Below are 12,500 nucleotides of genomic sequence, written 5' to 3' on the forward strand. Positions count from 1 at the left end.
ACATCTCCTCCTGTTTATCTGTAAAGAAGAAATCAGCCAGGCATGTGTTTGTTGGTGGCTGATGAAGGTTTGATGGGTGGAGTAGACACTCCCTGCAGACGTTGAGTTGGTGGCTGATGAAGGTTTGATGGGTGGTGTAGACACTCTTTGCAGACACAACAGACACTATTAAAGGGGCAATCAGCAGTTACTACATACATTTTTGGACTTAAAAATGTATGATATGTACCCATTGATTCTTGAAGAATATAAACTTATTAATGCCTCCTGACCTTAGTTCCCCATCTTAGTACCCCATCAGAACCCAAAATGTACGGTTGTTTTACTCCAACGTTTGTAAACAAAGAAAATGTAAACAAAGACTATATAGTCCCAAAACTATGGTTAAAACGGTCATTTTCATATCATGGATGGTCAGGCATTGCATCCATAGCTCTGTCTATGAATTCAAGTGAGGTTACATTTCTTCAGCCCCATCCCTCAGCTTTTTACCGGACCAGGGAGGGGAGTCCGCTTTGTTATTGTTTCTACTGACACTTTAAAGTCAAAAGCTGTTTTTGTCAGTGTGAGGATGTGTGCTTTTAAAAATCAGCCTGTTCTGAGAGCAGGTGTTATGTGATCCAGTGGTTTTGTTAGAATGGAGGGGCAGCAGCACAGTGATACACTGGCCATGAAGTAAGTAAGTGTGTATGAGTGTGTGTGTGTGTGTGTGTGTGTGTGTGTGTGTGTGTGTGTGTGTGTGTGTGTGCTGTTCTGTCGCTTTTAGTGCTGAGCTGTTGGAGTTGGCCTTTTAGCATGCGTGGGAGCAGTGTGCCTGTCTATGCTTTTCTTCAACCCCCCCACCGTCATGCTTGACTGCCTAACCTGTCACTCCTTGCCCAGAAAGTCCGTGATCTGCCTATGTGAGTGTGTGTGTGTGCAGTAGAGAGCAGGTGTATTGTGCTGGGCTGGTCAACTTGATGCCACATAAACCCAGTAGTGCTGAAACAGTTGAACAGACAGTAGAACAGACAGTAGTCCTAATAACAGTAGAACAGACAGTAGAACTGACAGTAGTCCTAATAACAGTAGAACAGACAGTAGAACTGACAGTAGTCCTAATAACAGTAGAACAGACAGTAGAACTGACAGTAGTCCTAATAACAGTAGAACAGACAGTAGAACTGGCAATAGTCCTGATAACAGTTGAACAGGCAGTAGAACTAACAGTAGTCCTGATAATAGTTGAACAGACAGTAGAACTAACAGTAGTCCTGATAACAGTTGAACAGACAATGGAACAGACAGTAGAACAGAGGGTAGTCTTGATAACAGTAGAACAGACAGTGGTCCTGATGACAGTGGAACAGACAGTGGAACAGACAATAGTCCTGATAACAGTGGAACAGACAGTGGAAGAGACAGTAGTCCTGATAACAGTTGAACAGACAGTAGAACAGACAGTAGTCCTGATAACAGTTGAACAGACAGTTGAACAGACAATAGTCCTGATAACAATTGAACAGACAGTGGTCCTGATAACAGTGGAACAGACAGTAGTCCTGATAACAGTAGAACAGACAATTGTCCTGATAACAGTTGAACAGACAGTGGTACTGATAACAGTTGAACAGACAGTAGAACAGACAGTAGTCCTGATAACAGTTGAACAGACAGTTGAACAGACAATAGTCCTGATAACAATTGAACAGACAGTAGTCCTGATAACAGTAGAACAGACAATTGTCCTGATAACAGTTGAACAGACAGTGGTACTGATAACAGTTGAACAGACAGTAGAACAGACAATAGCCTGATAACAATGGAACAGAGGGTAGTCCTGAAAAAAGTGGAACAGACAAATAGTGGAACAGCCAGTGGAAGAGACAGTAGTCCTGATAACAGTTGAACAGACAGTAGAACAGACAATAGCCTGATAACAATGGAACAGAGGGTAGTCCTGATAACAGTAGAACAAACAGTAGAGCAGACAGTAGTCCTGATAACAGTAGAACAGACAGTGGAACAGACAGTGGAACAGACAGTAGTCCTGATAACAGTGGAACAGACAGTGTTACAGACAGTAGTCCTGATAACAGTGGAACAGACAGTAGTCCTGATAACAGTAGAACAGACAGTGGAACAGACAGTGGAACAGACAGTAGTCCTGATAACAGTGGAACAGACAATAGTCCTGATAAACAGTGGAACAGACAGTGTTACAGACAGTAGTCCTGATAACAGTGGAACAGACAGTAGTCCTGATAACAGTGGAACAGACAGTAGTCCTGATAACAGTGGAACAGACAGTAGTCCTGATTACAGTGGAACAGACAGTAGTCCTGATTACAGTGGAACAGACAGTGGAACAGACAGTAGTCCTGATTACAGTGGAACAGACAGTAGTCCTGATTACAGTGGAACAGACAGTAGTCCTGATTACAGTGGAACAGACAGTGTTACAGACAGTAGTCCTGATAACAGTGGAACAGACAGTAGTCCTGATAACAGTGGAACAGACAATAGTCCTGATAAACAGTGGAACAGACAGTGTTACAGACAGTAGTCCTGATAACAGTAGAACAGACAGTGGAACAGACAGTAGTCCTGATAACAGTAGAACAGACAGTGGAACAGACAGTGGAACAGACAGTAGTCCTGATAACAGTGGAACAGACAATAGTCCTGATAACAGTGGAACAGACAGTGGAACAGACAGTAGTCCTGATAACAGTGGAACAGACAGTAGTCCTGATTACAGTGGAACAGACAGTAGTCCTGATTACAGTGGAACAGACAGTGTTACAGACAGTAGTCCTGATAACAGTGGAACAGACAGTAGTCCTGATAACAGTGGAACAGACAGTAGTCCTGATTACAGTGGAACAGACAGTAGTCCTGATAACAGTGGAACAGACAGTAGTCCTGATTACAGTGGAACAGACAGTAGTCCTGATTACAGTGGAACAGACAGTGTTACAGACAGTAGTCCTGATAACAGTGTTACAGACAGTAGTCCTGATAACAGTGGAACAGACAGTAGTCCTGATAACAGTGGAACAGACAGTAGAACCCATGGTGACCCCTGGAAAATGTTACAGGAGTCTCACTCTTTCTCTCTTTCGTTCTCTTTCTCTCTCTCTCTGTGTTTCTCTAGCTGAGATCGACACCACACCTCCACCTTCCTCCCCCTCCCCCTCTCCAGCCATAGGGAACACAGACAGAAACTTACCCAGGGGGAGAGGGCCCGAGGCTGGGTTAGGGCCCAGGGTGGGAAGAGGGCCCGAGGCTGGGTTAGGGCCCGGGGTGGGGATGAGTGCCGCTGGTGATCTGCTAGAGTCAGTCCTGGCTCAGAAGGATCATCTCTTCTCCCAGACAGGGGGAATGGTCCTGCCCTCAGCTCTGCCCCAGGACCTGCTGCCTCTCCTGGGGAGAGAAATGAGCACAGGGGGCCTGTCTGGAGGTCTATCTCTGGATCAACAGGGTCTGTTGAAGAGGATACAACCCCCAGTTTCACAACCCCACGACAGCGGATCACCCCTCCCTTCACAGCTCTCCCAGCCCGACAGCAACCCCCTCACCTCCTCCTCTCAGCCCGTGATGCACACACTGCCGGGACAGCGAGATGAGGTCACCACTATCGTCACGGCGACCGTGGACGCAGACACAGACATGGATGCAGAAACACCTTCACCGGGTATAAGTGGTATACATTAGACCAGGGGTCTTTTCGTTCTGAACAGAAACATACTTTTTTTAGTTCCGTCCAGCAAAATAAAGTTCCTAACTATCGTTCCTTTCTGTTCATTTTTGAACCTCTGAAATCCTTATTTAAAAAATAATAAAAAAATTGCTCATTAAATTAAATTAAACTTCACCAATCAGTGCGGGTACACCCTGTATATAGCTCCACATTGATCTGGTACTGGTAATCCCAGTGCAGTTTGCTATGCTAAAGTTGTTTACGGGCTTGATGGAAAGACAAGTGTAGGGCACGAGATGCAACTTAACATTTTGCGGGAGAGAGCGAGAGAGGGTGAAGGGCATCTTGTTATGGCATGCATTATCTGAATTAGGCCCACAGAATTATACCTATGGAGGAGCGGCTTCTAAGGAGGAACTTTGAATGTCTTTGAACTTCAGAGACTTGGCTTAACATTGGACCAGAGCAAGCTAGCTAACAAGCTTGTGCATGCAGAGTGCGCACCAGAATTAAAAACATGTCTTACCTTTTTGTAGTTAATGAATCCAATGTGAAATGTGATAACTATAGTATCCCTAACTAGCATAGAAAATTACCCTCCCTTAACCCAGACGATGCTGGGCCAATTGTGCGCCGCCCTATGGGACTCCTGATCACGGCCGGTTGGGATACAGCCCGGGATCAAACCTGGGTCTGTAATAACGCCTCTAGCACTGTGATGCAGTGCCACTGCGCCACTCGGGAGGCCAAATCCATTATTTTCTAAATAAAAATCTCTCTCCCTATCTTCCGTATCATGCATGTAGCTATCGTCAATAGGCTACAGTAGCCTATGCTTCGGGGCGGTAGCGGCAGGTAGCCTACTCATGGACAGTTTCTGATTGACATAGGGAGGACTTTGCATAGGCGCTTTGTTATGTTTGTTTGTGGGACTGGGAAATATACCCGGAACATAAACAATACTTTATTAACCGGTTTCCATGCTTTTAAAATAACGGTTCTGTTCCAGAAGAGTATAGATCACTTTCGTTCCCGGTTCTGTTTCTTGGACAATGTCCTTATTTTCTGGTTTTCAGTTCTGTTCTCTGAACCGTTCCAACCTCTGCATTAGACTAGACTAGAGCATCATCAATGTCAGAGAACACCCTGTCCTTTTACAGAAAGCAGTTGTTGATGTTGTTTACCTTTCTCTCACTGAAGACAGAGATGTGCTTATCTCACCAGCATCCTGGATTACACTGTGAAATACATTTCTCAAATATTATATTGTTAAATCAATGTTTGTCCTCTCCTCTTATCTCTAGCTGTGTCTGGCTGTATGGTGAATTTCTCCGACCCCGAGGGATACATAGACTCTTCTGACGACCCCCCCCTCCCAGATGGAACATTCCTACACTGTACATACACCGTCACTGTGTACACAGGCTATGGAGTCGAGCTACAGGTAAACAAACAAACACACATGTGCTTTCACTGAGTGATGTTATATGCATAAGTTTGTATGTGAAAACTATAAGATGCATACATTGTATCTGAACTCACTTCACTGGCGCTAAAGAGGGAGGCTCGACTGGTGCTAGCACATGAGCAGATCAGATACACCACTGGAACGCCGATTAAGCTGTTTACATGTCCTAATCGTTTGAAAGATTGCTCAGAAAACTAGGTGTTTTTAATTAACGTACGCTTACTTTCGATATAAAAATATAGTTTAATATCGAATTATTAGTGTGCATGTAAACGTACTCAATGACACAGACACGGACACAGACTGCGTTGTGATTGCTGACTCTGTATTGATCTCAGGATTGTCTCTGACCCCTAGTGATGTCTGCTGGTACAGCAGACATCACTAGCTATATACAGGGAGTACCAGTTCAATGTGGAGCTATATACAGGGAGTACCAGTACCAGGTCAATGTGGAGCTATATACAGGGAGTACCAGATCAATGTGGAGCTATATACAGGGAGTACCAGATCAATGTGGAGCTATATACAGGGAGTACCAGATCAATGTGGAGCTATATACAGGGGAGTACCAGATCAATGTGGAGCTATATACAGGGAGTACCAGTACCAGGTCAATGTGGAGCTATATACAGGGAGTACCAGATCAATGTGGAGCTATATACAGGGAGTGGCCGTACCAGATCAATGTGGAGCTATATACAGGGCGTACCGGTACCAGGTCAATGTGGAACTATATAGAGGGAGTACCCGTACCAGATCATTGTGGAGCTATATACAGGGAGTACCAGATCAATGTGGAGCTATATACAGGGAGTACCAGTACCAGATCAATGTGGAGCTATATACAGGGAGTACCAGATCAATGTGGAGCTATATACAGGGAGTGGCCGTACCAGATCAATGTGGAGCTATATACAGGGAGTACCAGTACCAGGTCAATGTGGAGCTATATACAGGGAGTACCAGATCAATGTGGAGCTATATACAGGGAGTGGCCGTACCAGATCAATGTGGAGCTATATACAGGGCGTACCGGTACCAGGTCAATGTGGAACTATATAGAGGAGTACCCGTACCAGATCATTGTGGAGCTATATACAGGGAGTACCAGATCAATGTGGAGCTATATACAGGGAGTACCAGTACCAGATCAATGTGGAGCTATATACAGGGAGTACCAGATCAATGTGGAGCTATATACAGGGAGTGGCCGTACCAGATCAATGTGGAGCTATATACAGGGCGTACCGGTACCAGGTCAATGTGGAGCTATATACAGGGAGTACCAGTACCAGATCAATGTGGAACTATATAGAGGGAGTTCCAGTACCAGATCAATGTGGAGCTATATACAGGAGTACCAGATCAATGTGGAGCTATATACAGAGAGTACCCGTACCAGATCAATGTGGAGCTATATACAGAGAGTACCCGTACCAGATCAATGTGGAGCTATATACAGGGAGTACCAGTACCAGATCAATGTGGAGCTATATACAGGGAGTGCCCGTACCAGATCAATGTGGAGCTATATACAGAGAGTACCAGTACCAGATCAATGTGGAGCTATATACAGAGAGTACCCGTACCAGATCAATGTGGAGCTATATACAGGGAGTACCAGTACCAGATCAATGTGGAGCTATATACAGGGAGTACCAGTACCAGATCAATGTGGAGCTATATACAGGGAGTACCAGTACCAGATCAATGTGGAGCTATATACAGGGAGTGCCCGTACCAGATCAATGTGGAGCTATATACAGAGAGTACCCGTACCAGATCAATGTGGAGCTATATACAGGGAGTACCAGTACCAGATCAATGTGGAGCTATATACAGGGAGTACCAGTACCAGATCAATGTGGAAATATATAGAGGGAGTACCAGTACCAGATCAATGTGGAGCTATATACAGCGAGTACTAGTACCAGATAAATGTGGAGCTATATACAGGGAGTACCAGTACCAGATCAATGTGGAAATATATAGAGGGAGTACCAGTACCAGATCAATGTGGAAATATATAGAGGGAGTACCAGTACCAGATCAATGTGGAGCTATATACAGCGAGTACTAGTACCAGATCAATGTGGAGCTATATACAGGGATTACCAGTACCAGATCAATGTGGAGCTATATACATGGTGTACCCGTACCAGATCAATGTGGAGCTATATACAGGGAGTACTAGTACCAGGTATATGTGGAGCTATATACAGGGAGTACCAGTACCAGATCAATGTGGAGCTATATACAGGGAGTACCAGTGCCAGATCAATGTGGAGCTATATACAGGGAGTACCAGTACCAGATCAATGTGAAGCTATATACAGGGAGTACCCGTACCAGATTAATGTGCAGGGGTACAAGGTAGATACAAGGTAGATACTGTATGTATATATGTACATGAATGCAGGGTGAAGTGACTACGAATCAGAATAGATAATAATAAGAGTAAAATATAGAACAGAGTAGCAGCAGATGATATAAGTTAGTGTGTGTGTATACAAGGAGTACCAGTACCAGATCAATATGGAGCTATATACAGGGAGTACCAGTACCATATCAATGTGGAGCTATATACAGGGAGTACCAGATCAATGTGGAGCTATATATGTATGTATGTTTGTTTGTTTGTGTTGTGTCGGTATGCATGTGTGTGTGTGTGTGTTGTGTGCGTATGTAGCGTTTGAATGTGTGAGAGATTTGTGTGCGAGTGACAGTGTAGTATGTGTGAGTGAGTGTGTATATTAAGTCTAGTGAGTGTGTATATGGTGTGTATTTTAAGTCTAGTGAGTGTGTATATGGTGTGTATATTAAGTCTTGTGAGTGTGTATATGGTGTGTATATTAAGTCTAGTGAGTGTGTATATGGTGTGTATATTAAGTCTAGTGAGTGTGCATAGGGTCAGTGCAAGATAAAGTCAGTGCAGATAGTTCGGGTACCATTAATTGACATTTAGCAGTCTGGCTGTTCAACAATCCTATGGCTTGGGGGTAGAAGCTGTCTTGGAGTCTGTTGGTCCGGGACCCTATGCTTCGGTACCATTTGCCGGACGGCAGCAGAGTGAACAGTCTATGACTTGGGTGGCTGGAGTCTTTGGCAATTTCTCGGGCCTTCCTCCACACAACACTGGTGCTGTTCCAGGTCCTCTTTATTGCAGTCAAGCACTAAGCACTTTCGGAAAAGCTGACCACGACTCCATTTTGTTGCTCTGCACCATCACTCATTCATGTATATTTATGTACATATTCTTTATCCCTTTACACTTGTGTGTATAAGGTAGTAGTTTTGGAATTGTTAGCTAGATTACTCGTTGGTTATTACTGCATTGTCGGAACTAGAAGCACAAGCATTTCGCTACACTCGCATTAACATCTGCTAACCATGTGTATGTGACAAATACATTTTGATTTGATTTGAAAAGATCTCAGAAGAGATGTGCAGTGTCATTAACTGTATTTATAACATGGTTTCTGAGAATTCTCACTCACTGTCTGCCTCTCCGCTTTATCTCTCACTGTCTGCCTCTCCCCTTTATCTCTCACTGTCTGCCTCTCCCCTTTATCTCTCACTATCTGCCTCTCCCCTTTATCTCGCATTGTCTGCCTCTCCCCTTTATCTCGCACTGTCTGCCTCCCCTTTATCTCGCACTGTCTGCCTTTCCCCTTTCTCTCACTGTCTGCCTCTCCCCTTTATCTCGCACTGTCTGCCTCTCCCCTTTATCTCGCACTGTCTGCCTCTCCCCTTTATCTCTCACTGTCTGCTTCTCCCCTTTATCTCGCACTGTCTGCCTCTCCCCTTTATCTCTCACTGTCTGCCTCTCTCTCCTTCCTCTCAACTTCGCTCTTCTCTCAATATCTCTCTTCTCTCTCTCTCTCTTAGGTGAAGAGTGTGAATCTGTCAGAGGGAGAGCAGCTGTCAATCAGAGGGGTGGATGAGGGCGGGGCCTTGCTGGTTCTGGCCAATCACACACTGCTGGTGGAGGGTCAGGTGATCCGAAGTCCGACCAATACCATCTCAGTATACTACCGCTCCTCGCCTGAGGGGAGCATAGGCATGTTCCAGCTACACTACCAAAGTGAGCACACACACACAATCACACACACAGTCGCACACTATCACGCACACACAGTCACACACAAAATTGTTCATGTTTTTAATTCAAAGCCTTCATTAGGTCCTAACTACTAAAGGGTTGTTGATTCTCTGTCTACCTGATCTATTAATGGCCTAACCACTTAATCTTGTTTTGTAATCAATTAGCACTGTGATTGGATGTCGTATCAATTAACTGATTAGCTGAGATTAATTGGTTTTCATTTCATTATGCAGCTGTGTGTGTGTGTGTGTGTGTGTGTGTGTGTGTGTGTGTCACCTGTAATGTCTTCCTCTGTCATCTCACACTAGTGTACTGTCTGTGTCAGTTCAGATAGGACAGGAATGGATAGATGGAGTTAACGTCGCAAACTACTTGCCTTTCACCTGGCCTGTCCTCTCCTCTCTCTGTTATTCTGGCCTATCCAGTCATATATCCATTAGTCTGGCCTATCCAGTCATATATCCATTAGTCTGGCCTATCCAGTCATATATCCATTAGTCTGGCCTATCCAGTTTTCTTTTTAATTGAGTCATTTAGCAGGCGCTCTTATCCAAAGCAATTTACAGTTAGTGCATTCATTGTAAAAATAGATAGGTAGGACAACCACATATCACAGGTATAGAAAGTACATTCAGTAGAGTCCGAGCTTGAAGGTGGGGGGTTCAGGTTTTTATTTGATTTTATTTGGGGCTGGGGGGTGTCGAGGTGAGGGGGAGGATTATTTAAGATACTGTTTCAGATGTTTTCAGAAGATGGGCAGGGTCTCTACTATCCTAGCTTCAGGGGTAAGCTGATTCCACCATTGGGATGCCAGGTCAGAGAAGACAGTCTCTGGGCTGAGCGGGAGCTGCCCACCCGTAGTGGTGGGTGGGTTAAGAGACCTGAGGTGACAGAACGGAGTGCTCGGGTTGGGGTGTAGGGTTTTAGCATAGCCTGAAGGTAGGGAGGGGCAGTTCCTCTTGCAGTAACGTAGGTAAGCACCATGGTTTTGTAGTAGTGGATGTGAGCTTCAACTGGAAGCCAGTGGAGTGTGTGGAAGAGCGGGGAGACATGGGAGAACTTGGGAAGGTTGAACACCAAGCAGCCTGCAGCATTCTGGATAAGGTGCAGGGGTTTGATGGTACAAGAGGGGAACCCAGCCAATAACGAGTTGCAGTAGTCCAGACAGGAGAGGACAAGAGCCTGGATTAGGACCTGCGCTGCTTCCTGTGTGAGGTAAAGGTGTACGCTAAGGATGTTGTAGAGCATGAACCTGCAGCAGTGGGTCACTGCTTTGATGTTTGTAGAGAACGACAGGTGTTGTTCATGGTCACACCAAGGTTCTTTGTACTCTGGGAGGGTGACACTGTGGAGTTGTCAACCGTGATAGAGAGGTCTTTGAGCGGGCAGGCCTTCCCAGGGAGGAAGAGTAGCTCCTTCTTGTTGAGCTTGAGGTGGTGGGCCGACATCCAAGTTGAGATATCTGCCAGGCACGCAGAGGATGCATGTCGCCACCTGGGTGTCAGAAGGGGGGAAGGAGAAAGTAGTTATCTGTATTATCTGCATAGCAATGATAGGAGAGACCATGTGAGGATATGACAGAGCCTAGTAACTTGGTGTTTAGAGAGACGAGGAGAGATTCTAGAACCGAGCCCTGGGGGACACCAGTAGTGAGAATACGTGGTGCAGACACAGATCCTTTCCACATCACCTGCCCAGGTAGGATGCAGTCCAAGATTGTGCCCAGCCCTGAGAGGCTGGAGAGGAGGCAGAGCCTGAGACGCCCAGTCCTGAGAGGCTGGAGAAGAGGCAGAGCCTGAGACGCCCAGCCCTGAGAGGCTGAAGAGGAGGCAGAGCCTGAGACGCCCAGCCCTGAGAAGCAGGAGAGGAGGCAGAGCATGAGACGCCCAGCCCTGAGAAGCAGGAGAGGAGGCAGAGCCTGAGACGCCCATCCCTGAGAGACTAGAGAGGAGGCAGAGCCTGAGATGCCCAGCCCTGAGAGGCTGGAGAGGACGCAGAGTCTGAGACGCCCAGCCCTGAGAGGCTGGAGAGGACACAGAGTCTGAGACGCCCAGTCCTGAGAGGCTGGAGAGGAAGATCTGATGGTTCATGGTGTCAAAGGCAGGACGATGAGGAGAGAAGTCAGCTTTGGCAGAGAAAAGCAGTCCCAGTTGAGTGACCTGTCTTGAAGCCTGACTGGTTAGGGTTAAGAAGATCGTTCTGAGAGAGATAATGAGATCATAGATATAAGTTGATCAGAGACAGCACCCTCAAGTGTTTTGGAAAGAAAAGAAAGAATGGATAATAGTCTATAGTTTTTGACTTCAGATTAGTTGAGTGTTGGTTTCTTAAGGAGGGGAGTGACTCGGGACATTTTGAAGTCAGAGGTGATGCAGCCAGTGGTCAGTTAGGAGTCGATGAGGGAATGGAAAATGTCTCCAGCGATGGTCTGGAGAAGGGAGGAGGGGATGGGGTCAAATGGGCAGGCAGGTTGTTGAGCGGCCAGACCTCACTAGTCACAGGATTTCATCTGGAGAGAGAGGGGAGAAAGAGGCATATGGGAGTTCTTTGTGAGTGAGACCAGTGGACTCAATAGGCTGAGTGAATAAGTAGCGGATGTCGTGAACTTTTTTTCAAAGTAGTTGACAAAGTTGTCCACAGAGAGGGAGGGTTGGAGGATTAAGGAGGGAGGAGAAGGTGTAAAAAAGTTTCCTATGATTAGAGGCTGAAGCTTGATATTTAGAGTGGTAGAAAGTGGCTTTAGTAGCAGATACAGAGGAAGAGAAGGCAGAGAGGAGGGAGTGAAAGGATGATAGGTCCTCCTGAAGTTTAGTTTTCCTCCATTTTCGCTCAGCTGCCCGCAGCCCTGTTCTGTAAGCTCTCAATGAGTCACTCCGCCACGGAGCAGGACAGGAGGGCCAAGCCGGCTGGGAGGAAAGAGGACAATGCGAGTCATAGGATGCTGTAAGGGAGGAGAGTAGGGTTGACGAGGCAGAATCAGGAGACAGGAGGGAGAAGGATTTAGCAGAAGGGAGAGGTGATAGGATAGAAGAGGAGAGAGTAGTAGTCATCTCAGATCAAATTAGACCAGGAAGCCAACTATTGAATAGATTAGCATAAAATAGACTAAGGTGAAAATAAGATAAGCGCTTTGAGATAAACGCATAGAGAATGGAAATCTCTCTCGCTCCTCTTCTCTCTTATTTTACCTTCTATCTTTCACACTATCCCCTTCTCCCTCCCCCTCTCCCCCTGGCAGTATT

The 12,500-nt window shown here is 45.8% G+C and overlaps 1 protein-coding gene across 1 annotated transcript in view; it reads left to right on the plus strand.

Annotated features, from left to right (window-relative positions):
* Nucleotides 1-12,500, plus strand: part of LOC112219925 (seizure 6-like protein) — a 51,415-nt gene that overhangs the window by 22,486 nt on the left and 16,429 nt on the right. Inside the window, exons 2-5 of the mRNA XM_042302478.1 lie at nt 3,137-3,676; nt 4,987-5,126; nt 9,042-9,237; nt 12,497-12,500. The exon at nt 12,497-12,500 is cut by the window's right edge and continues 182 nt beyond it. Coding sequence (XP_042158412.1) covers nt 3,137-3,676; nt 4,987-5,126; nt 9,042-9,237; nt 12,497-12,500 — 880 coding nt within the window. The remainder of the gene's footprint in view (nt 1-3,136; nt 3,677-4,986; nt 5,127-9,041; nt 9,238-12,496) is intronic.

This window comes from Oncorhynchus tshawytscha, linkage group LG20 (genome assembly GCF_018296145.1).
Source record: "Oncorhynchus tshawytscha isolate Ot180627B linkage group LG20, Otsh_v2.0, whole genome shotgun sequence".
NCBI classification, from domain to species: domain Eukaryota; kingdom Metazoa; phylum Chordata; class Actinopteri; order Salmoniformes; family Salmonidae; genus Oncorhynchus; species Oncorhynchus tshawytscha.